Source organism: Corvus cornix, chromosome 5, assembly GCF_000738735.6.
Source record: "Corvus cornix cornix isolate S_Up_H32 chromosome 5, ASM73873v5, whole genome shotgun sequence".
NCBI classification, from domain to species: Eukaryota; Metazoa; Chordata; class Aves; order Passeriformes; family Corvidae; genus Corvus; species Corvus cornix.
The window spans coordinates 39,741,098-39,766,806 of record NC_046335.1 but is presented as its reverse complement, the minus strand read 5'-3'; the positions used below and the strand labels follow the sequence as shown (position 1 = coordinate 39,766,806).

The 25,709-nt window shown below is 46.5% G+C and overlaps 1 protein-coding gene across 4 annotated transcripts; it reads left to right on the top strand.

Moving 5' to 3' along the window:
* Positions 1–1,072: 1,072 nt before the first annotated feature.
* Positions 1,073–25,709, top strand: PACSIN3 (protein kinase C and casein kinase substrate in neurons 3). Of its 4 annotated transcripts, none has more exons than XM_039553133.1 (12): positions 1,073–1,177; positions 13,333–13,416; positions 14,855–14,955; positions 15,393–15,549; positions 16,319–16,554; positions 16,979–17,134; positions 17,687–17,862; positions 18,657–18,777; positions 19,244–19,374; positions 20,048–20,113; positions 20,626–20,786; positions 22,383–25,709. In XM_039553133.1, exons 3-12 carry the CDS (start codon positions 14,902–14,904, stop codon positions 22,496–22,498), a joined length of 1,374 nt encoding a protein of 457 aa, XP_039409067.1. In that variant the 5' UTR covers positions 1,073–1,177; positions 13,333–13,416; positions 14,855–14,901; the 3' UTR covers positions 22,499–25,709. The 4 variants fall into 4 exon arrangements, with proteins under 4 accessions (XP_039409067.1, XP_039409066.1, XP_039409069.1 ...); XM_039553132.1 differs by lacking the exon at positions 1,073–1,177 and adding an exon at positions 1,377–1,482; XM_039553135.1 differs by lacking the exon at positions 1,073–1,177 and adding an exon at positions 1,377–1,482 and having other exon boundaries at positions 20,626–20,713; positions 22,383–22,495.

Here is a 25,709-nt window from a genome sequence, read left to right as displayed (position 1 = left end):
GTCCACTTTCTAACACAGCATTTCACTGTATGCAAAGAGCATCAGCACAGTTACTTTTCTGGCTCTTATGAAATCTAGGGCACTTGTAAAGAAAGGCAAAACACCCAAGTACTACTCCAGAGAAGTGGAAAATTTATGGCATGCTCTTTTCTCTCTTCCTTCTGCAAGGCTCTCAGTCTTTCCTTTTTCCACCAATTGAATAAACATCACTGCAAACCCACAGCTGGTCCTTGGAATTGTGTCCCAAGTCACTTGGAAGCAGTCAAGAGGAGGCGGGCCAGCAAGGTCTCCCAGTGCTCCAAGTACAAGCCCTGCCCCAGGGGAAATTGCACTCGGGGCCTGGCGTTGCAAAAGGAAACGCTGGCAGGCAAACTCCCTGGCATTTAGAAAACAGCTGGTGTCATCTGAAACGCTCCGAGGACTTAAAAGATGAGGTCCGGATTATTCAGATAGAGGTTTTCAGAGGAATGGGTGACTGAAAACAGCTAGCTGGATCGGTCTGAAAAAGAAAGACGGATGCCAAGGCGAACAGAGGTGATGCCACCCTCTAAGCCCAGGGAGAGTTACCCACGCCACGCTCACAAGCGAGACCATAGCACTCCACTTGGGTGGGAGCCGGCCTTGGGGAACCTCCTGCTGCAACACACCAGGGCGGCTCCTGCAGGTCAGCTGGCCGGCACAGCACACAGATGAACGAACTCACGGACAGGAGCCGAACTCACGGCTGGGCCGAGCAGGCAGCTCCTCAAAGGGCTGCCTCCCTCCCGCCCCCGGTGCCCGCCACGAGGGGGATCCCGGCCAGGCAGGCTTCCCTCAGACCCCTCCTCACCCCACGGCCGACCCCAGGCCCACCCCAATGTGGAGGTGATGGGAAACGACGACAGGAGCCGGTGCTGCCCTCCCAGCACCCTCTCCCTGCCCCACCTGCCTGGGCAGAGCCCACTCCCGTTAATTGGATCAAGGGCCGGGCGGCGGGGGCGGGGAGGCGGGAGTTACGTCGAAGCTGCCCCGCCGCTGCCGTCGGAGCACCCCGAGCCCGGGCCCGCCCCGCGGGACCTGCTGGAGGCGGGGCGGGACCCCCGTGTCCCGCGGCTGAAATAGGGGGAGGGCTCAGCCCGCGCCTCGCCTAGGTGGCCGCTGCTCGCCGAGCGTCCCGCCGAGCCGCGCCGCCTGCGAGGTAAGCGGCGGGGTCACTGCTGCGGGCTCGCCGCTGCGGGCTCCGCTCACCCGGGCCTGGCGCCTTTCGGACCTGTGCCCCGTGGGGTGCCGGGGGTCTTGGCGGCAGAGCCCATCCTGGTCCCGGCGCCGCCTTCCCGCGGCGGGCAGCGTGTGTCGGGACGCGCTGGCAACTGTGAGGGAAAAAGTTTCCTCATGGAAGGTGGGCGGGGGGGAGGCGGTGCCCGGCTGGGCGCTGGCTGTGGGCAGGAGGAGACCGGGAGGCAGCTCGGCGCGGTTCGTCTGGAGGCGCAGCGGAGACCCCCGGTAGGTGCGGGAGTGGCGGCGCCCGGGGCTGGGAAGGGCGATGGGACTGCGGTCCCCGGCGGGTTGTTCACGAGGGGCTGGGGAAGCTCTTGCCAGAACTTCGCACCCTTTGCGTCCCTAAGCTTCGCCGGGTGCCCCGCCGCTGGCCTCCCGGGGCCGGCCCGCTGCCGCCGCCCCGTCACTGGGGGCTGCCGAGGCTCCCCCTCCCTCCGGAGCCCGCGCCTCCGCTCCGCCGCGGGGACAGGGGCCTCTTTGTGCCGCAAACGCGCAGAGCCGCTTCCCACTCTGAAACCGGAGCCGCGGGCGCTGGCAGCGCTGTGGAGAGTGGGGATAAAGCGGCTTCCCAGGACCCCCTGGGGAAAGGGGCCGCGCCGGGGCTCAGGCTCGCGGGGCTGTAGTCCCTTGTCTCGGGGGTCCGTGTTGCCGGTCTGTGAGCCGGACTCCTGGCAGCTGGATGGAGAAGTTCGGCAGACGGGACAGTTCTGTCCTTGTTCGTCCTCCTCCTCTCTTCTGGCTGCCGACAGCAGGGAGGGGAGAGGAGGGCGGGGGGCAGGCGCTGGCTGCGGCCGTGTCACCGGGCCCCTGGCAGGCTGCTGGGGTTACCGTGTCCTCTCCAGCCTAGGGCAAGAGAAAGCTGATAAACAGGGCGGGTATTAGTGGGCCTGAATATCCAGTGCTTGAGAAGACAGTCTGATTTGTCACTGGGCACGGGAGGAGGATTCCATGATCTCTGCAAAGTTATCGATAAGTGACGCTAGTGTGGCCCAAACACATTAACCTGTTCCACCACTTTCTGTGCCAACTATGCGTTCTTTGCTTGCTTCAGTTCTTCAGGCATGCAGAAGGCTCAGGGCTTGGTAGTGAGGGTAAGGTTAGCTGACCACCGCCAGACACTTGTTCCTGGCCCTAGGAAGTGGTCTGGTCTTTTTGTTCACTCTTTGACCCTCCTTATAGAACTGGTGCTCCCTACTTCCTGAAACTGGAAATGAACTTCTCTCCCCTTCACATGAACCCCCGGTCTAATTTGCACAAAGGAATTTCTGATATGATGGTAATTGATTGCAGTACAGAACCCAAGCAGAGCCTCCCACTCCACCCTGGAATTGAAGTGTCACTAAGAAGTCACTGAGTCTTACAGTGGGTGACTCAAGTCATTCTCGGGGCGGAATGAGAGCAGAATGCACAACTGCAGTGTGTGGGCTAAAATGACAAGGTCCAGATACTCCTTGCTCCAGGTGTGAGCTGGTCTCTGGGTGGAGTCAAAGTGGAGCTTCTCCCCATGGGTTGCATAATTGGGCACATTCTTTCATGCAAGGATTCACCTTTCCCTGAAGCCCACAATGTGCTTTGTGTGAGATGGAGTCTGCCTTGATAGTGTTTTGTGTAATTAATGGTATTTCTCTAGAAGTTCCCTAAAATATTTACTAGATTGTCCTTTGAGTTACAGCTTGGAACAGAATGAATGTGTGAGCTTGATCAGCTGCCTGCTGCCTTCCCTATTCTGTGCCAGGTCTATTGTATTGCTTTATTGGCTTTTTTATTTTTTTCTTCTGACCTGTGTGTTTGAGCTTCTCTGGCTTGCCTGCACTTGTTCAAGTGAAGACTGTCTTCTTCTCAGGCTGTAAAAAGAGGTACCTTTAGCGTGTCAGCTATGTATAGGGCTGAGAACAACTGCCCCCCTGGAACTCTATTATCAAATGCCAACAAGTAAATAGGATTGTGTGTGACTGGACTATGCCAAAATGCTGCAGGTCACTGGAAGATAGTGTGTGTAACTAAGTCATAAAAGCCTGAAAATTTTATGGACCCAAATTAATTTCACAAGATAATGACTGGTGCTTTTAGTCATTCTAGGTTTTTGTGGATTATACAAGATCTAGCCTGAATCTTTTTGGCTTTCCCCAGATGATCGTGAGTTTCCAACAAAAAGAGAATAAAAATATCAGAGAATTAGTATATATTTACACATGCACACATATGTATGTGTGTGTGTATATATATGTATAAGATCAGTAATACAATAATGTGACTTCTTAGGAGATACAAAGCTGTAAGAATGCCTTAGTCACCACAAAGGGGTGATGTGAGCTTTTGTCAGAACTCATGATATCAGCAAGCATGGCAAATACTGTATATTCTTTACTCTGGCCATCTTGAGAGCTGGAGATTATTCAGTTATTGTTTGAACCATTTAGTCTGTGTCATGGCTGACATCCAGAGATTGAGCTGGGGACCTCAAAAGCTAAAAGTATCTGCTTGTAGCCTGAGTGGAAAAAGCTATACTCTTGATCAGAGAGCATTAATAAACTGCCTCTATTTTTGCCATCAGCTGATCAGTGATCTGTGAATTTGGGCTGCTCTTGAGAGTTCATGGGGAAATGTCTGAACAATAGGAGAGCTGTTCAAGCCCTTTAAGGAGCTCTTATCTTTTTAAAACAGACTTTGTGATCAGGCAAGCTGTTTTATCACTAGTTACTTGGTGCGATGGGTGTAGAGGGTACTCTGTGAGAGGCAACTGTGTCAGATAGATTAAAAAAAAGCCTTAATAGTTCAGTCTAAGACTTTAGTGGATGGGTCAGAAAACAGTGACTGCTGTATCTGGAAGTTTTCATGAAGAATTTAGGATTTTGCTCTTTGAAGAATTACAAAAGAACTTTGCATCCTCGGAGCAGTTAAGAAGCTGTTCAAGTGGTAGCTTTTTGCCACTACCTTGCAGCATGGTGACCCCTGTTAATTTAACATCAAAATGCACTCTGACTGGGCACAAGTTTTTCCAGCAGCACAAAGGAAAATGTCAGTGCAAAGAACCTGGTGCATCCTCTGCTGTAATCATCTAGCTTTATTTCAGTGACTGCTACATTAGTTTCAAGTTCCTTCAAGCTGAAATGTGGGCTGAAGCTGGGCACTGCTATAAGGCAGTAAATGTGACTGGCATCCTAATCACATTTGAGCCTTCACTGGTTTCTCCTTGCCGTGAATGGGATGATGGGAATGAGCCTTTCAGACTTGCCATAGTTGGAATTTGTGTGTTAAATCTAGTGATTGTCACTGGGCACTGGAGTTTGTTGAAAAGACATGTGAGAGATCTCCATGGTACCCGGGGCCTGGATCCAGAGGCATTAGGTTTGTGGGGGATTTTATGCTCTCTTAATAGGTGACTGTGGTAGGACTCTGTTTATTGCAACTAAGTTTTTCCAAGCTAGAGGAGTTAGATTACTGCAGACAGCCCATAAGTAACAGTGCTAGCAAGTCTTCAGCCTTCTCAGTCCTGTCCCTGCTGTGAGCTTGCCCAAGCTGTGTCTCTTCTGTTTGCCAGAAGATACAGTACTTGCCTCCTGGGATCTCAGGGACATAGTCAGTTCTTTCAGTCACCTGAAAGTGACTGAACAGTGATTTTCTGGTGGTAGTAACTTCTGCCATCTCTCAGTACAGTTCCCCTGTTGCTGAGCCGAACCTCTCCCACTCCTGAGGATGCTGAGCTGCACCAGCTGCAGTACTGCTGTGCAGAGCTCTGAAGTAGCCTTGATGCTTTTTCTGACAAGGGCAAGAAGCTTTCCTGGAGGATTGGGAGAAGATGTAGCATATTTCACTTCTTGAATGATTGTAGGTATTCACTTTTGCTTCTTGATGTTTTCAGTTAGCTCTTCCTTGTACCAGGACTGGTGAGCTGTGGAAGCCCATGTGAAAGCTCACTGTTGACTCCAGCAGGCTTCTACTCCAATGCAAGCAAACAACTAGGGTTTTGAGCTGCTTCAGGAAGCATTGCAGGGAAATAAAGCCCACTGGGTTGCTGTGTTGTGCTTGTGGTTTTTTTAAAAAGCCTTCCAGTGTTCTTTCTCCACATGTCAGGTTGAATCTGGAGGACCAGAAACTGAGATCATTCCTTTGGGCAGTGGACTGAGAAAGCAAATGACATTCCAGTGATGCTGAACAGTTAAAATCTGTCCTGTCACATGTACACTTTAGGCTGACTGCCCCACTTGCCTGTGTTCTTCTAAAGTATTTTGAATAACATTTGGGATATGAAGTGTTAATAGTCCTGTTTTTCAGCCTGAGATCCAAAAATTTATTTTATGAGGCACTACTGATACCAAGGAGCAGATTCCATGCGGATACTATGAAAGCAGATAAAAGTTGCTCCATGACATGCCAGGCAATGAACTTCAAGAAGAATGTGTGAAGTATTCATGGCCTTTCAGTAGAAGAATTTCAGCCTTTCAGTACTTAAAAGGAGCTTATAAAAAAGAGGGAGAGCAACTTTTTACATGGGCAGATGGCGACTGGACAAGGGGGAATGGTTTTAAACTAGAGGAGAGATTTAGATTAGATGTTATGAAGAAATTCTTTACTCAGAGGATTTCTAGAACAGGTTGCCCAGAGAAGTTGTGGATGCCCCCATCCCTGGCAGTGTTCAAAGCCAGGTTGGATGGGGCTTTGAGCAACTGGTCTAGTGGGTGGCATCCAAGCCCATGGAGATGGGCTTGGAACTAGATGATCTTCGTGGTCCCTTCCAAAGCAAACCATTCTATGATTCAATGAAGTATGAATCTCCACAGTGCAGGCCAGTTCCTAATGGCTTTCCTACTTCAACCTTGTTACCTGTGTGTATCTCTGGGAAATCTGTCAGAAAGATGTATGAATACTTTTAGGAGTGGAGTATTGACAAAGTGGCTGATCTGCCAAACTCTTCTTGAACCGGGAGATGATACAAAGGGAATATAAGTCCTCTCCAGTCCACAGAGCAAATGATGCTTTTTCACATGTCTGGTCCTACAAAAGACTATGCAAAATGTCTCTATGTAAAAGCTACTGTACAGTCCTTCCAGTTCATATAGTATTGAAATCTGCCTTACAGTTGCAGTTGTTTTTATGCTGTTTAGATTTTCCTGCAGAGTAAACCTAGCTCTGGTAACAAAAGGTGAAAAAAGAGCCTTGCCGTCAAAGTGGAGGAACTGGTCACACCTGGAACAGAACTAATGGGTGTGATGCTTTAAGCTCATTCTTCTTTACCATAAGAGATGCCCTAGCAGTCAGTCTTATCTTACTCAGCTCTCAATTCAAGGAGTTGGTTGTACTCCCTCCTACAGACTGTTTGGGACTTGAAACTCTGCAGGGAACTGGATGAACTTCAGAAATGCCTCGAGGATGATCTTTCATGTTTTTGTCTACATTATATGAATATTTGGAAGGAAAGTATTCACATAATAAGCAGTTTTAGTAAATCAGCTTTTACCAGGTAAAACCAGAAATCTATTTGATGCAACCATAGATAAAGAAATGCAGTACTTTGAATTAATTTGCAATGATTGTCACGCACTTGGTCTGAAGGACAAATTTCTTGCCAACTCTTATTTCCCATTCCCCTTCCTCAAAAAGCAGTCAGTGGAAAAGACAACTATTGGTAAAGGAAACCCAGAAGTTGCAGAACTGTAGAAGGGTTCCAAGTGGGAGAAGGGAGCATAGAAGGCTGGAGACTTCTGACTGCTGTGCAGTCTAGTGAAGCAAGAAACCACCAGAAGCTCAGTGTTAGAATGGAGCTAACTGGCTTGTGGCTCCCACAAAAGGTTGTTTGATTGCATCGATTGCAGTTGGCTTCCTTAAGACTTCCTAATGCATTAATGTAAACTTGATCCCTGCTTTGGATGTTGCAAGGTGATTCAATCACAGGAGAATATTCCAAGGGCAGGAACTTACTGGAGTTTGCTCCCCATCCGCAACCACAGGAAACACCCCTGATCACCACTTCCCATTATTTCTGCCTTCTTTACTCAGGGTTAGATGAGTCCAGGGTGTTTTATTCTGTCCAACCAAACTTCTTACTCCAAGCCTAGTTGGAGAGGGTAGACTGGCCCAGCCTGCTACTACAATGAGTTACCTTTACTAAGTTCCAGGCAACTGTGTCACAGGATGGACTATTGATCTTACCAGTCAATAAGTGCACAAAAAACCATTACCAGATAAGATGCAGATTAAATCCTGGAAAATGTTTACATTCAGTGTGGATTGAGACTGCTGAGGGATATACTAGCTTTGACTAGAGCTTTAAACACCTGCTTATCAGTGATTTAGGAAGAAAGAGCTTCCAGTTGTTTGGGGTTCCTTCTGATGAGAAGGGAAGCGCATGTGTTTGCTGGCAAGCTTGGTGTTTGCTTGCAGAGACTGATGAAGCAGGGTGGGAAGTAGCCTGGGAAATACCTAGCATAGAAGCAAACAAGTGAAGAGGCCAGGGAGTGGGACAGCAGAGATTACAGGTTCTCAATATCTGCCTGGGTTAAAACCTTGCCCTGAGAGCATGGTAAGACAGGGAGTGTGAGAGCTGGAAAGTGGGCATGCTGTGACTAATGAGTGCAACAGGAGTGATGCTGTTCACAGGGCTAAGAAAGCAGGCTAGGGTAGTGCTGTTCCTGGTAGCTTGTATGTGTGGCTTCTTACTAAGCTGTCAGCTGCAGCTGCTAAACACATAGACGCAACATACGTGTTTAAATTATTCTAGCAACCATTTTGAATAAAAATGAACATAGCCTATTGCCCTGTTTGAGAATGGTACCCAGTGGTTCAGCTCTGGCTTATTCCCTCCTTCAGCTCTGTATTTGAGATTATAATAATTTTTTTTAATACAAAGAACAACTGGGAAGAAACCACATACCTTGATAGCCCACTACATTCCTTCATTAACACTGTCTCATAGTGTCACATTAACCAGAATAGATCTGTGTTCCTGTAATATTAAAGATCCTCTACATCATTTTGGAAAAGAGAGCAGATTTTTTTTCCTTCTTTGGGTAAAACAAGTTCTGCCTGCTAAAGCTGTGTCAGCCAGGAATCTTAACCCCTAGATCAGCAGCAATGTATTCTTATTAGTAGAAGCCTGTCCTGTAGCCTTGGCTGCTGATAGGGAATAGCTAATAAATGTAGAAAGGATTGAGTTCTGTATGAACACTTTGAAAACAGCTTGGGGTGGTACATGGGGAATGTCTGTCATCAGTACATTACCTTGGTCTGAATGTGAAGACTAAGCTGAAGAAGCTGTGGTCTGAAATAAGAGAATATAATGAAGCAGCACAAGCTCAGGGGGTCAGCCCTTCAAGTGGAACAGGATCTTTTCTGTGTTTTATACTTTGGTATAATCATAGAGAATTTTGCTAGTGGACAGCCACGTGTTCTCTAGAGAATCATGGGCTGGGAGATGGGCTTCTGTTACAGGCTTGCACATAGCTGAAGTGACCTCTGTGTGTAGTTACTGTTCTGCCTGATGTCTCTCTGACCTTTCCCTGGCTGGAGAAATGAGCTGAAATCTTGCTTGAAACTGTATTAGACAGCCCTGGCAGGCTTCAATCCTTAGGGAGAGGCTGGGAAACACTGGCTTAGTCCCTTTCCCAGTCAGGTGACTGCTGAGGGTGTGACACTGCAGTAAGAGAAATACCTCTAAGGGAAGTTTTGGAGGATCTTTGTGTTACATTGCATCCTTTCTAGCAGTAGATAAGATCTGTCTGTCCCCTCTTCAGAAAGGTGAGTACACCTGTAAATACCAGACCTCCTATATAATGGCAGTGGAGAGCACATTACTGGGCATCATCCCAGTTGCTGGTTCAGACCTACTGGATGTGTAGTTCCAGAGATGGTGAGTCTGGAAAGCACACCCTGTTCCATGCCCCATTTTGTTCTCTCTGTTGGGGACCTTCCTAGCTCTTCTGTACCAACAGCAGTCCAGTTTGTTACACTGCTGGAGTCATGTGGAATCTCCTGGCTTCAGCTCTCTAGTTTTGTTCTGACAAGTTAAAAGGAAAAAAAAAAAAAAGGGATTTCATGCTTGTCATTCTGTAAGGGAACGGGGGCTGCCATCTTTTTTGGATTGTTCAGATTGAAGTGTTTATCTGCAACCTATACCAGAGTGCCAGTGTTTTTGGAGAGAAAAGAATACTTTGACCACTGTGTACAGAAAAATGACCTGGGAATCAAACAAATTGGCTGCAGAAAGTATCAAATTCCTGCCTTGTGGTGGTAGTTGTCTTGAGGTGGAAATTAGTAGCAACCTGTTATTGATTAAAACTTTTGCTTTAGCACCTACATAGAAATTGATCCACAATAAAAATGTGTCTCCACCAAAGCCTCAGTTACTAGATAAATGTAACTCAGTTTGTTCCTACATGTGTCTGCATCCAGCATTTGCTGTTGCACTTGGGAAAGGGGAGTTGGGCAGAAGGCCTTGTCTGGTGGGATATACAAGCTTTGTTTCTGTGGATGAATTCCTGCAAGGTTGCATACACCAGCCCTTTGAGCATTTGTAGAGTTCAGAGGCTTGATCTTGGTGAACTTTGGAAAACAGTTGCTCACAGGGAGTCTCAGGAGGCAGTCAAGCAATGCATAGAAGTGGTGGTGCCTTGGGCATTTGGAGGCTGGAAGTATTGGAATGTAATGTAGATGGAAGAGGATTTCTGTGGTTTACCTGCCTGAGGGAAAGCTTTCAGTGGAGAAGAGCTATTATTACTTTTGGGTCTAGAAGTTTTCTTTGTGGATTGGGACTCTGTTGCACAGATGCTGTGAAAGCATGAAACAAGGCACACCCTATAATGCATAATGGTTTTCACATGTTTTTGAAAGGGAAGGTTTTAGCCTGGCACCTTGGTCTGAGAGCAGGGATCTGTGGTCTGAGATGCATCCCTGACTGCATCATGTGTGAGAATAACAACATGGCTTAAAGGTAAAAGCAGCTCTATTGCAATGAACCCTCTGGCATTTTCCCGAGTGCAGCTCGGTACCAGTGAGACAGTCATGAGCCATTCCACCTTTCTGCAGCTAAAGAGCAAGAGCCATTTTTTGATAACTTAATAGGGAGTTGATAGTAGGTGTGGCCCAATAATTATGTTGGCTCCTACGTGAGAGCAGGTATGTGGGGGAAGAAGGGAGGTATCTTTTCTAACACTGGAAGCAGAAACAGTTGTAGCTGTCATTTGCATGGTTCAGCTTTCCTGATGTTGCTGGTTGTAGTGGTGTCTGTGATACCTTTATCCGTAATCCTCTGGAGGTGTGAAATGAATAGCAATGTAGTCACTCCTTCCCTCTTCTTCGGAGACCTTGTTTTGCAAGAGCTGCAGTGAGGTCTTAAGTAGCTCTTAAATGTGAGAGCTGATAAAGGTGGGAAGGTAGGAATAAACATTCCTTTGCCCTGCAAATATGATTTGCTAGATAGCCTCCTCCTAGCAGAGGTGGCAGTGGCATCAGGAGGAGTCTTGTATGTAATACTAGCCCACGTAAAACTCCAGTCAACCCAGTATAACTCCAGCTACATTGCTCGTACTATACAGGCTCTGCCAGGCCTCCTGAATCATTTGGTGGCTCTTGCTAAATCAGGCTGTCCACAAGGTATCCCTGTCATCTTTACTTTGCTGTAAAACAACCTCCAGGCTTTGGCACATATATTTACTTTTCCCGTCAAACTCAGGTTTTCCCTGGTCTCAAACCCTTAGTGGCTTACAACATGTGGTATTTCAGGAATAGATAGGCATGAAGGGGTGGACTGGCAATCTACTTGCTCTTCCAGGGCTCGCTCAGGGTGACAGCAGCAGCTGTTCTTTCCAGCCCCTCTGTGCAGTACTAAGTACCTTCCCTATGTCTGCATGCAGATCCAATTTGATCTGCTGACTGACATGGACTCATGAAGTATGTAAAGTCCAGAAAAAGCCCAGCAGAAAAGGGTCCTTCTTGTTCTTTGACCCTTTTGCTTCTACCAAGCTGGATTTTTCTGGATGTCTATAAAGTCCATACAACTGCAATGGAAATATGTACTCAATGGACTGCTACTCGGGTCATGGAGATTAGCCTGTAGAAATATTATACCACTTCATTGTATTTTCCCACCTAGCTATGGTGCTGATGACTACAGTAAAGCCTTAAGTTGTGGGATACTTTGCCACATGATGTTATGGATGCTGAAAACTCATATATGAGTTCAAATGCAGGTTGAAGAAATTAATGGAAGAGAAATCTGTTGAGTGCTCATTCATAGGTGCCACATCCAGCTCAGGGAAGTTCCTGTCAGCAAGTGATTAGAGGCTTGGAGAACATGCAGGGAGGCATCATGTATGCTTGCTCTGTTGTGAAAGTGAGGGAAGGTATCTGCTTTTGGCTGCTGTCTAGAAAGGCTATGAGGCCATGATAAACCTTAGTCTGATCCAGCACAGCTACTACTGTATTTCAGAGCCTGTTAGTGACCGTAAATCTGGTTGAGTTGGTAACTCCTGAGAAAGCAAGCAGATGTGACTCAAATTCTAACATGGAAACTGCAGAAATAATAGATTGAGGTTTTGGGACATTTGTTTTTCCTGACTCTCCCTTGAATGAACAAGCGTGTACTGCCACACAACAGCTTTCCACATTTACCCCCCAAATTCTAGTACCATGTAGTCAGCCCGAATTGGAAACCAGAGATGGAAGGCATGTTTGTGATTCATTGCTTCCTGATAAAGTGGGGATGGGGGAGTGGTGCGGAAAAAGTGATACAGCGTTCATGTGTCATGTATAATTGATCTATGTCTTCATCAGGAGAAAAAAAGAAAGAATGGGTTTTAAATATACCTTTACATAACTTCATGAAGTTTTTTTAAATCATAGCAATTTCAGGAATGTGTAGTCTGGTTTTATTGGGGACTACTGGGAAGCCTTATAAGGTTTTTGATGAGCTTTAACCTTTTATCCAGTGACCTGGACCACTCATAGTCACAACTCTTCCCCCTCAACCTCCTGGCCTCCCCTTCCTCACAAAAAGTCACTAGCTTGCAATAATCCAGTCTGCTTTTCTTTCCTTCCTTCTCTTTGCCTACCTTCTTTCATCTTAAAAATGGTCTTGTTGTCTGGCTAAAAACCCCACTTCCAGGTTTTGCAGGTTCTATTCTCAGCTGCCCTAACCTTCCAGCTGCAGCTGAGTGCTGGTGACTGAGAAGGGATTTTTTGCTTGTCTGTTGTTTTTGTTGTTGTTGTTGTTTTTGATAGACTTTTTTACATTGAGGTAAGTCCCCAGGGATGTAAGCGTGAGATAAGCAAAAATGCCTTATTCTGCCCTTGCTTCTAATAGCCTCTGCAGACCTTTTACTTCTCTTTGCTCTGTGGAAAGCTGATGACAGTTCCCTGTACCATATGGCAAAATAAAGTATTTCTGAGAATATGATGGGAACAGCTTACAGAAGCAAGGGACAAAAAAGCTCTCCTGCTAGAGACCCATGTCCTACCAGTGCAGTGCTAGGTGCTTGACTACTAAAAGGACTGTAGACTAGAATATGCTTTCTGGTGAGTTTTGGTGGCTTTTTTTTTTTTTTAATGTGGAGTTATCAAGTTCTTTGACTTGCGTATAAATCTTCTTCATCTTTAGTTAAAAGGGACTGGAGAAAGTGTATGTGTATCCTTCCCTCTTTCTCCCAAAGGCAGCTGTGTGCAAAAGTATATGCAGCAGTGCATGGAGGCTGTGGAGTTTGCTAAACTGGACACTGTCCAGTGAGGGGAGACCAGGCCCCACGTGGGGTGCCTGGGGTCTGTGCTTATTTTAGGCCTTTCTGGCCCAAGCTGTTCCCTGTGCTCAGCTGTTGTGATGCTACCTTTCCTGTACAGTGCTGTCAGCCACCCCAGTGTTTCTATTTTAACTCTCTGGGGCTTGATCTTGTGACACAAGGATTTGGCATCTCTCCTACGTGCTGGAACATGGCATCTCGGGAGGCACGGTGGCTGCAGCTGCTATATCAGAGGGTGCCCCTCCTAAGTAGCTGGTAGAAAAGGGACACCCCTAGGATTGCAGTGCATCAGAACAGGCATCATCCCTTCAAAGGAGTGTCTGACCGTACCCATCTCTGTCTCCTCCAGTCTTTTTTCAGAGTCTGAAGAGCTTGAGACACACTTGCCGGCTTCCCACTGCTCCCCCTTCGGCATCTCACTTTCAGCATTCAGGTATGTAGTTACTGGGGCCAGGAGTAGAGTTGCATGCCCTGGAGGCTGTAAGATGGCTTTGCAGTCAGATGACAAATGGTGGGGAGGGGAGGACAGGGACAGCTGGTGGCATGGTGGAGGAATTAGTTTTTCAAGGTTCAGGCACCTGTATGTCATATCCGATTTAACAACTTGCTTCAGTGACTGGAATTCAGTACTTCCAGCCTTCTGAAGAAGAAACAGCATTAATATACTTCTGACACACTCCATGAGATGACACTGGGCAAACATAGCCAAATGTCAAAAATTCCTGCAGTCTGGGTTGGGGCACTTCACTGTGAGGTTCCTGCCACCAAGAAGGATTTGCATGAGGTGGGAGATGTGTACTCTTGACCTGATCTTCATCTCTGCTGTGTGCTCTGTGGGCTGGCAAAATGAGCAGATACCTCTATGGGGTGTGAGGGAAGCTTTTTATAACCAGGAATGTGCAAGGGGAGAAGTGGCAGCAAGGGCTGTGCATGCTGCATTAACCTGGGCTTGTCTGGAAAGGATTGGGTTTGTCAGCAAGTGACTGGGCTTGGGTCCTGTTACTCCTTCTCTCATTCTTGCACAAGAACAACCCTGAACCTCTCTGCAAGGAATTCAGTGTTGTACCACATCAGGAACAAACTAGCAGTGCAAGCCAGCACAGGGGAATGGGCAAAAGTTCTGAGGCAGCAGATAATGAGATGAACCTTTTACCTTTCAGCTTCGATTTTGAGCCTAATGCAGTGAGTGTAGTGAAACCAGCAGCTGTGCAAGGATGTTTCTAGGGAAGCAGTGTCCTGCGCTGCTGTTTGGCTGGGTATGCCCCAGCATGTTTCTGTACTTCTGCTCAAGCCCAGCTTGGCTGGTGGGCAGCTTATAGGGCTCCTCCCCATTCAAGACATGCCTGCCTGCTGACTGCTCAGCCTTGTTTTCCTGTCAGTTGTTGTAATCCCGTAATCCTGAGTCATACTGGGAAGCTGGAGTCATCTTCATTGACAGAAGATTTATTTAAAATCTTTCAAGGCAGATTTCAAATAGCTTTAGCTATCTCAGTTTCTATTACCCTCTTGAGGGCCTTTGTTAAGAAAGGGATCTCTGCAGAAGTATTTGGTGCTGCTGAAGAGTGTTGGATTCACGAGCATCTCTGATATCTGTACAGCCAAGGTTTGGCAACATTGTCTTCTATGACATCCTTTCCCAATGTGTTACAGGCCTGCCAAGGAGGCCTCCTGTCTGCAGGGAGGGAGGACGCCAGTTCAGTCCTGGGCATCTCTGCTGGACCTTGCCATTTGCAGCTGGAGGGGCACTGATGCCAGTACTTGACTGCAGGGCAGCAAGTTGGGCTCCTCCAGCTCCAAGAGTCATGGAGAACCATGCTGTCTGCAAAGGCTCAGCCACTGCTGTGTTTGAAGTCACTTTTCTCTATTCTCAGGTTAACTGAAATCTGCAAACATTCCCTGCTGCAAGAAAAAGAGGGTGATGTCATCAGAAGATGATGCTGGTGGGGAGGCTCCTGGGGGCAGTTTCTGGGAGGTAAGGAAGGATAATTGGAGTGTGAGGGAGGTAGGAGTGTCATCTTACCACCCACTGGTGGAATTACCAGTGGGTTGAGTTCTGGGTCTGTGGGTGACATGTTGCCCTTGAGGAGTGGAAGGGAGGAACTGTGGGAAGGTTCAGTACCATGCTGTGTGTTACTGCAGGGAGTAGGTGACTTCCACAGATGCTGTGGAATGAGAGTTCCTTGTTCAGCTGACATAGCTCTGAGCTGTGAGAGAAACAAGCAAAGCATCTCAGCTTCTTCTCTCCAGTGCTGTGTTTGCCTGAGAGTGCCAAAGGCGGGTCTGAGCCCAGATGCTGGCTTCAGAAGGGCCCATGTTCCCTCCCCATGCAATAATGGGCCTGCTGTTGTCTGTACTGAAGGAACATGAAAGTCAGTACAGTATAAACAATAATGTTGTGTGACGTTTCAGGCTGGAAACTACAAGCGGACAGTGAAACGTGTGGATGATGGGTACCGGCTCTGCAATGACTTAATCTCCTGCTTCCAGGAGCGAGCCAAGATAGAGAAGAACTATGCCCAGCAGCTAACAGAGTGGTCCCGTAAGTGGAGGACCAATGTGGAGAGAGGTAAAGTTGGCATATTAGACTGGGAACAGGAGGCAATCATTGCACTCTGCTCTGAGTGCTATCTCTTACTGAGGTGACATTGTTTCTTTCAGGGACAGGCTTCCCTTCCCCAGTAAGGGGGTGACTTTCTTGGGTGTCTTTTTTGTGTGTTTGCCTGTTTTTGTAGTCAGTCCTCTGATTCACTTAGAGAGGGGTTCTCTTGTCATGTGCTTGGTTATTAAAAAAAATAAGTCTGTGTGCTTAGTTTGGCAAGTCCTTGGGCAGTCCATGTCTTAAATCAAGCTGGAGATACCCCCTTTTTAAGGATGGCTTACCTGTCTTCTCCTCCAGTCTGAGAATAACTATTAATGCTGTGATTTAGTGGCAGTGTGGTCAAACTCACAAAGTAACAGGAAACAGTGGGACAGATGTCCCAAAGGACCTACTGGTCTGTGGAGCAGAAGCCTAGCTTCAGTCATGAACTAATGTTGCTGTCTGTCCTGAAGCTCAGGGCAGTTTTGGGAAGAGAATTTTCTACAGAAACCTTCTCCTAGTAGGCACCATCTGGAACAGTTGAGGCTGCCCAAAGAAATGCCCATCTCATCCAGCTCTAACAGCCAGTCTAGATGCTGCCTGGTGGGACTGTGGAGACCAGTCAGTGCTGACTTGTTTGATTGGATAGAGTTAGGGAAGTGACTCCATGCTGGTAGAAGTATGCAGGAGAAAAAGAATCTGCAATCCTTTCTGTGGGCAGTAGGTATAAGAGCCCCTGTGGTGCTTATTCCTGCAGGTCCGCAGTATGGTACTCTGGAAAAGGCCTGGCATGCCTTCCTGACGGCTGCAGACAAACTGAGTGAAATTCATTTGGCTGTCCGGAACCACCTGGCTGGTGAAGACTCGGATAAGATCAAGGCCTGGCAGAAGGAGGCTTACCACAAGCAGATGATTGGAGGTTTCAAGGAAACAAAGGATGCAGAGGATGGGTTCCGCAAGGCCCAGAAACCCTGGGTGAAGAAGATGAAAGATGTAAGCAAAGTGTGAATGGGGAAAGAGATAAGGGCAGTAGAGCTGGCTGCCGGATTTCAAGAGCCACTGGGCAAACAAATGAGGTTAGCCAGAGTAGCAGAGAATCCCAGAGAGGGAGGGATGTCTCAAGGGTCTTGTTCTTACGGTTTTATAACTCCTGCCTGTATGGGAAGACTTTGGTAACAGGTTCTGTATTCCTGCACAGATGACATGTTAGCTAAGCAGGTTTTTTCAGAGCATGTGAGCTCTGAAAAAGAGATCATTTGAAGGTACCTCTTCCCACTGGAGCATTGTTTACTAAATGCTGAATTGGCATTCCTGTTAGGTTGCTGCAGACTTTAACAAATGTTAACATGCCTCCTCTGAGTATTGGAGAATCAGTGTTCGCAAGATCATGGCTTTTTCTGCATCCCTTCTCCTACAGGTGGAGACTTCTAAGAAAAACTACCATGCAGCCCGGAAGGAGGAGAAAACAGCCCATACAAGGGAGAACCATGCCAAGGCAGACTCATCTGTCTCCCAGGAGCAGATGCGCAAGTTGCAGGAGCGCGTAGAGAAGTGCACTCAAGAGGCTGAGAAGGTGCGTGTGAGTTGTATGGATGGGGGTCACAAGGCTACTCCTTTCAAGGAAAAAGCATTGGTGGTAATGTCCCTCGGTGAAATGACTCCTGCTGAAGCCTGATGTGAGATCCCATCGTCTGAGGTTTTAGTGAGCTGGACTGAGACTTCAGTAACCAAGGTCTCTGTCTTTGGAGTTGGGCAAGATCCTAATTAATAAACAAATTTAAAATAAAAAAGGAAAAAAGTGTAGGGGATTTGGTGCAGAGGGGTGGAACCTCTAGAGCTGAAGGCTTGGCTACCAAAAATAGAAGATTTGTCTGTCCAGAAGAGGGAAAAGCATGGAAGGTCCTGTACAGAAGAGAGTAGCAAGGAAGAACAGGAAATTTGCAAGAATATTAGGAGAGCAATGGACTGGGACACTAGCTATGGGATGTCTTCTTATTTCTTTGGTGTGTTTGCTCAACAGTGAAGGGTAGAAAAGAACTTGTCAGTCCCAAGCCAGAGTAGGGAGGGTTGTTACTTGTTTGCCATCGGGGCAACACATCTCACCATTGCTGTGCTCCTGCTACAGTGCAAGGATCAATATGAGAAGATGCTGGAAGAGTTGAACCGCTACAATCCCCGCTACATGGAGGACATGGAGCAAGTGTTTGAGGGCTGTCAGGAGGCAGAGCGCAAGCGATTGTGCTTCTTTAAGGAGATGCTTCTGAACCTGCACCAGCATCTCAACCTCTCCACTAATGAAAGGTACTGGCCCTGATACAGGGGGAATTGTGCCAGCCAGGAGTGCTTAGGCTCTGGTGAGGGGTGCCAGTTCTGGCATCTCTGCAAGCTGCTTGCTTGCATCAGCCAGATCTTGTTCCTTCCCCTTTCAGGTGTATCTTAGAACTGGCATTTGGTCTCTTTAAAGGGACCAGTGCTGGGGTCTGTGATTGTGGGCTCCCCAGAGAGGATTTTCTGCCTTCAAACCCTTCCTCTTTCACTACTGTCCAGTACTGTCCTGTGTGTGTACTTCTGTCCTATGAAATGCCTCCATGTTGCTATATATAATCCCAGGCTAAGGAATGTAGCTCTGTTGCCTTCTAGTAGTGATGGTTATTCCACCCATTTTGCCCTTAGTAGGGAGGCCTTTTGTGAAGTAGTGCCTGTAAGCCCTAAGAGGGGTTACACAATGGGTAATAGGTGTAGCCAAAAATCTTCTGTGCCCCTTTTATGGTAGAGGCAACAAATCTGAGCCACCTCCATGTCTGTGTGCAAGAAAGTGCCGAGTTCTTTCAGTGCTCATTTAATGAGCTGTGCTGAGAGCTGGCACTTGTTAGGCACTGCCACACCAAACAAGCCTGTCCCGTTTGCCAAGCTGACTCTCCTGTAAGAGTGGCTGTGTTTTCCTAGGGCTGAATAGGTGCTGCTCTAGCACCTAATCTTGTGTGATTGAGGATGCTATGTAATTGTGCATGAGGTTAATCTCTTCCTTCCTACTTGGCTTTTGGGAAACTGCCGAGGGACTTGATTGCTGGTGGTTTTGTTTGTTCTGGTCATAGCTTTCATGCGTTGTATCGGGATCTCCACCAAGTCATCATGGCTGCAGACAACCAGGAGGACCTGAAGTGGTGGCGCAACACTCACGGACCGGGCATGGCGATGAATTGGCCTCAGTTTGAGGTGGGGTAGCATTCTAGACTGTGTTAATGCTATTTCCAAACAATTAGCTGCTTTTCTGAAATTGGCAGATTACTAGTCTTGTGTTGGAAGGATCATGTCTTTGCTCAGCAAGCTTGGTGTGTTAGGCTCTTCTGAAATTGTTGTTGTGTTGCAAGCTGTCTGGTGCCCAAAGGGGCATACATAGGCTGCCAAGCTATACTCCAGCCATCCAGCTGCAAGGTCAAAGAACAGGAGGTGGTGCTCAGGGCCATGGGACAGCTTCCTGTGATGATTTTCTCACAGCCTCTTGTTGCGCCTTGGGATTCAACAGAAGTAAGCCTGCTATGCTGGCAAGGCTCTAGAGCTGACCAGTTCGGCTGCTACTGAAGTACAACCTTGTCTTCTGTCCTTCTATGTTGGGCAGAAAAGATGTACGCAGCTTTTCTATCTGAGTGGCTTGATAGTATTACTGGTTTTCTCTGGACAGGAATGGTCCCTCGAAACACAGCGGCAAATCACCAAGAAGGAGAAGAGTGGCAAGATGGGTGATGATGTCACACTGACCAGCATTTTGCCTGCACGAGATGGTGTTGTCTCACAGACCCCTCTGCAGACAAGGTAAAGGCTGAATTCTGGGATACATCAGGTTAGGAAAAGTACAGTCCTGCCTAGGGCCGTGAATGAGTTGGATTGATAGGAGTATCTCTTCCTTAACTTCCTGTCTCTTGCCCATGGCCTTGCCCGTGGCACTCTGGAAAAGGCCATGTAGAAAATGCAGTTTAGGGTAGCTGTTTGGTTTTGGGTTTGTTTTGTTGGGTTTTTAGGGGTTTTTTTTGTTTGTTTTTGTTTGTCTGTCTAGCACATTCTGCCTCACAAAGTGCCTTCCTTGTAAAGATCCTTCTAGTGACAAGATTTAGCCCAGTCTGACTAGTGCTGTCTGATTCTGGCATGCATTTCCCCAGTTCTTCCTCCCAGAGAGGGTGAGAAGAGTTGGGAGTTGTGTGGTTTCCTAAATGAAGGCAACAAATTTTTATTGTTTTTCCCTGGTATGGTTCTGAGTAGTACCTGACAAGTTTGGGTATAGCTGCTTCCCTTGCCAGGAGGCAAGCCTGGAGAATAGGGAGAGGCAGAACAGACTCATCCTACTGTTCCAATAGCTGTCCTGCTTTAAAAGGTAGACTCTGGCCAAAGTGAACTGAGCAGAGAAGAATGGGGATATAGAGATTTCTCAAGGCCACTACTGTATTTCACAGTCAGTTGGATTCAGGGGGCCCTATTTGCCAATCTACAGGTTTTCCTATCAAGAGGAGCAGAACAGCCTCTTCTATGACACCCTGAAGGCACCAACCCATGTGAAGTTAGTATGGAACATAGCCTCTGCAGGGTTTTTTTGGGTTTCAGGTGTCTGTCCTCTGCTGCTCTTCCCCTCTGCTCTTGTCCCTGACCTGGAAACATAATTCCAGACATCTCTTCAAGATGCACAACATGGCTTTTCCTCTCTGTTTTACTCTTGGCTGGAATAACTCTGGATGCAGCTGGGCTCTCCAGTTAGGACTGGCCTTCCTTGTGTGAGAGGGTCTGCTAGAGTAGGATGAGGTCATGAAGAGTGTGCATGTGTGAAAATACTTTGAGAGCACGTTACCCTCTTGGCCCTCAGGGCTCTAATGTGGGGTGCTTTCAGCAAAATGTAGTATCTCCTGAGATATCTCTTCCTTGTTCACCCTTGCTTGGCTGTTGGGCCTCTTGCACCCTGTCCTATAGCAGAGCAGTCTCAGGGGGAGTCAGGGTAGTGCATGATTGGGGAGGAGGTGGGTGAACGATCAGTCTACTAACAACCATCTTGTCCTCTCTCACCTTCCACACACAAAGCGGAGGGAAGGAAGATATTTCTGAGTGGTCAGATGAGGACACTCCCAAGAAGTGCCTGGATGCCAACGGGCATGAGGATGACCTAAAGGTACCAGGTGTACGGGTACGAGCACTCTATGATTACACAGGACAGGAGGCTGATGAGCTGAGCTTTAAAGCAGGTACACAAGCACTAATCTCTTACTAACCTTTTGCTGTCCTCACTCGGGCTGACTGAATGATTGAAACACTCTGTAAGAATTGGATGTCCACTTGAAAACTGACACTTATCCTTCCCTTGGTCTGACCCACTACCAGCTCCTTCAAAGTGGATGATACAGTGGGAAATCTAATTTTTTCTAGACTAAAAGCTAGTGAGACCGCATGGAAAGAGACTGTCTAGGCCTTGGTCAGAATGTAGGGAGAGCACACCCCAAGTGATAAAACAGATCCTTCCTGCCTCCTCTTAGGGCATTTACTTTGAATTGTGTCTTGAAACTTTATTAAATGCTTCTCCCTGCACCATTGATATAAAAATTACATGGGTGTTCTGGATCATCTTTTCAAGTAATGTGAAGATAGGTATTTTGGGAGAAAGCTCACCTGACTTACGTGTACTACTGAAGGCAGAGGTCAGCTGGCAAAAACAGCTATGCAAACTGTTGCTCAAAATGGCTATCTTGACGATGGAGATCCTGGCTTGCAGCAGAGGATTGAGTGCTGGAGCAAACAGACCTGTCCCCTTTTCTTCCTTTAGTTAGTTTGCATGTGCCCTCCTCTCAACTTCAAGAGGACATCTGGATCTTGGGAGTGTTTCTGATCTTGCTTGTTTTGAGTTTTACATGGTATCTCTGTGCTATATCTCTCCAAAATGCACCCATTGAAAGTCACTGAAGTCATTCTGTAGCAGGGCCTTTGTGCCTGAGGCCAGTATCTATGCTGCCGTGTTACCATACTGGTAAACTTCCTAACACTAACTTTTTGCTTTAAAATATCTTGCAATGTGGGTGCTCTAGAACTTGACTTTGTTCTTTCTTTCCACTCAGCAGATGAAAGGGGTATGACTTGTTAGTTGCAGTCATCTTCTTTTTGAAGCTCCTCTGAGCAACACATACCAGTAAGGCTTCAGCTTAACAGCAGTGACTTTCTGAGACTCTGACAGTGTGGGATGTGCCTATTGATGCAGTCAGACTCCCTCTCTGGTAGAAGTATGACCTTGTGGTAGAGGAGAGGCTCTTTCTGCCCCTTCCCAAAGTAGATGTGAGACTGTTAAGAGTCTTTCCTGGTCATAGTCTGAGAAATCAGTTGATTTCATGCCTTACTGGTCAAACCAGACACTCCATCATGGAATAGGCATTTTGGGTCCTAACAGCCGGAGCTTAGCAGCTTCTTGTATTTCCTTCCCACTTGCCTATCAGAGGAGCCACTAAGAAAAAACTGTCTCAGATCCATCTGATCACGCTGGCTTGTAAGCATGTTCCTTAGGGAGAGAAAAGCAGGCAGAATTCTAGGGCACAAAAGATTTCTGATGCTGAATAGAAGAAGTGAAAGTCTGTTTAAGTTCCTTGGCTGAGGTGATGGTACTGAGTGTAAATACTGAAGAGATCAGTAATTCTGGCTTTGATTAAACTGTGCATTATGATATGGGTGTTGATAAGGGGAGAAAAGTGTGGTGATTCAGACCAATAGTCTTGCTTTTTATTAAGTCATCTTAGGTGGGTAAAAATGCCATGCTACCTTTCTCAAGGCTGCCTCCTAATGACTATTCTTACTTTTAGGTGAAGAACTAATGAAGATTAGTGAGGAAGATGAGCAGGGCTGGTGCAAGGGGCGACTTCTCACTGGTCAAGTTGGACTCTATCCTGCTAATTATGTTGAAAAGGTTGGATCATGATTACTGCTGCCTTGCCAGTGCCTCACAGCCATACCAGCATCTCCTGCAGAGGTCCCTGGGTCATTCCTGGCCCAACCCACCTTTGCAGTATATCCAGCAGCTTCTGGACTTTAAAGGCACATATTCCATGTAATTAATGCTTCATTTTAAACATCTAGAGCCATAGGGATTTTCTAAAAAATAAACAAGGATGAATAAAGACTTTTCTGAGCACTACAGTAGTGCAGGAGTGCAGAAAGAAACAGATCCTTTTGACTTTCACTCAGTGAAAGGAGATAAGTTTTTTCATGGAGCTCTATAAAAGAGAAAGCACGCTTCCTTCCCTTCAATGCACATGCCATCCATAGGGTGTTGAGGTCTGCCCTGCCTCCAGGCTTTCTGTTCAAGGAATTTTGGATGTGCAGGGTAATAGGGAACTTCTACTATTGTTTCCCCTTTTTAGCTCCATCAAGCTGACCAGTAGAAAGCTCTTCGTTCTCCCACATCTTTTATAAGGTTTTGGTATCCCTCACCTGCAAGCTTGTTGGCTTCCCTGGTAAGGCAGCTGGTATAAGTGATACAGCTTCAACCTGAACATCCCTCTCCACTGCCCTCATATTTATTGGAATAACCCCAGGAATGAATGACAGTATAGCTGAGGCACAGGAGAAAAAAGCTGCTGTCTTGCATGGTGTGGCTGTTAAGGCTGATGAGTTGTGAACAGACCTGTTGTACAGCAAGTTGGAGTTGACTGAATGCTCCTTGAGCTAAAATGGACTTTGACACATGCTGAAGGCTGGTTTTAACAAAATGACAGCCACAATCCAGTGCTGTTCTGGTTAGGATCCCTAAATTCACTTGTATATGTTGGGGTTTCTAATGAATCTAGATTATTTTGGCTACACCTCTCTTCAAGAGCACTTTGTGCACAGCAGACACCCTCTTTTTTTCCTCTCCTACATCTTGACTTACACAGGGCTAGAAGTGCACTCCCTGCTTTGCCAAAGACCCCTGCACTGTGATGAGGGTTGCACTGTGGAAGCTGCCTGCTGGCTGGCACAAATTAGCCATAGAGGGGCAACTCCCCTTCTTGTCCTGAATTGCTGCAAGTGCACTTACGACCATGTGTTAAGTGCCATTCAGCAGGGAGGATGTATCAAACATCTTTATCTCACCTGTCCTTTCGCTTTGGAAAGCCTGTGAGGCTGCTGGGAAGACCTGGCATCCTGATATGTATGCATCTGCATATTCCAGCATAGGGACTGATAAGCCCAAGAGCTTGAGGGCACAAAAAACTGGAAAAGCTCCCACTGTTGGAGAAACAAAGGCAAAAAAGCAATTGCTTAAAAATGGCTTACTTAGTACATCTGCTTGAAACTGCTGCTGAAATGCATTTTGAGTTTGTAGTAACCTTCTGTAGTGACATTCTTATTCTGGCCTAGCAAGTGTAAGTGACCTGGCTAAGTCAGACTCACAAAACTCAGTCTCCACCAACTGCATGGGGTGAACTGCTTCAGAGCTGTTTGGAAAAAGGGTGCTACACATAAGAAAGTCTGAAGTCATGGGTATAACTGGGATTAAATGGCCAGTAGGGTGTTAACAGCAGCTAGTAAGCCAAAATGTAGACTGAAACAGAGGAGGGGATGGACGAATTCAAACACCGTTAATTTATGAGGAGTAAAGTATCACAAACATCTCATTGCCTGGCTGACAGCAGAAATTAACCTTTTACAGCATACTGGATGCCTTGAAATGTAGTCTGCCATGGACAAAGAGATGGGGGACTAATGTTATTTAGTGCTTTTGTGAGACCACAGAAACTTAAGAGTTGAACAGTTTTGCTCAAAATATCCCTAGCACTGCATTTCATGAATGGGAAGGAGGGGTGAAAACTAAAAGAACAGGCTGAAGCATTTTGCTCAGAGTCTATTATGTAATTTCTCAAGAAAAGAGAAAGTATTTCTGAAAGGCAATTAAATATCTAAGCAACAGACATTAAAAATGCCTGATTTTAGCTATGAATTTACTTAGTATTCTAGGTTCAATATCTGAAGATGTTTCTAGGCTTATGCCATGTAATTAGAGGTGTTGGTGTATAAACACTGGGATTTATTTAAAGATCTAGTCTCTGCTTTCAGTTCTGTGTCCCAGGTAAAAGTATTGTTACTGTTGTGCAGTAATTACAAGTGTTCCACTCGCTGACCCACACTGAAATGATTTGTTGCTTCTTTGTCCCAGCACATGTGAATGTGAAGAGAGCCATGCCTGCCAGGCTTCTGAGACAACTGAGACTAAAACAGTGCTAAAATGACCTGAGCTGTCCTATAAACAATACTGAAGTGTCCCTGATAAGCCTGCATATTTCAAGCGCTAATGCTAGGATTTCATGTAAGGTCAAAAAATGGTAGAAGGGAGCTACAGAGGATAGCATGGAAAATTGATTTCAACTCCTCTTCTGAGTTTTAGTCAGGCTGTAATTAGGGATGGAGCTCAGTGTGGCCAGAATGTGCTAAAGGACAGAAATGTCCAGCAGATGGGACCTCTGATTACAGTACAAACAACCTGAAATTCCACAGGACAAAGTCTGAACAGACTTGTTTGTCCTAGGAAAACATGACCACCTGATTATAATGGGCTGCTTGAAGGTTTCCAGAAATAGCGACATATTGCAGCTTATGTGAACAAGTCCCCTAAGGAATGTTTGCACATCAGAAATTCCTGCCAAGAGCTGAAGTAATGGACAGCAGACAACACATAGAGAATGAAGAATTGCTTGGCTGGACTATACCTCATAAACTGGCATGGCACTTAGTCCTGGCTACCCAAAACCATCTGGATTAGTAGAAGAGAACCTGTGTAGTAAAAATCCAGCTAGAGGGAAGGAAAAAAAAAAAACCCAAACCAACCCACATCTAATACTCTTATAATAAAGTAATAGCTCTGCCTAGATACTTGGTTTTCCACAGAAGCAAATAAGGTTTTGTTAACCACAAAGATTCTAGTTGAAACTTGCCATCCATGCCATGCCAAAAGTTTTGTGTGTGAACAGAGACATGTACCCATGAACTAATTGCTGTGCCTGAATTCCAGAAGGCCAGTGAAGCCTGTTCTTCCCCCATGATTTTTGTAAAAAAAATACAAATGCATCTCTGTGCCTGATGGGCAACACAGTGAAAACTTATCTAGTCATATTTTATTTTTTAATAAAGCCATTCCTTGTGGAAAGCTCATA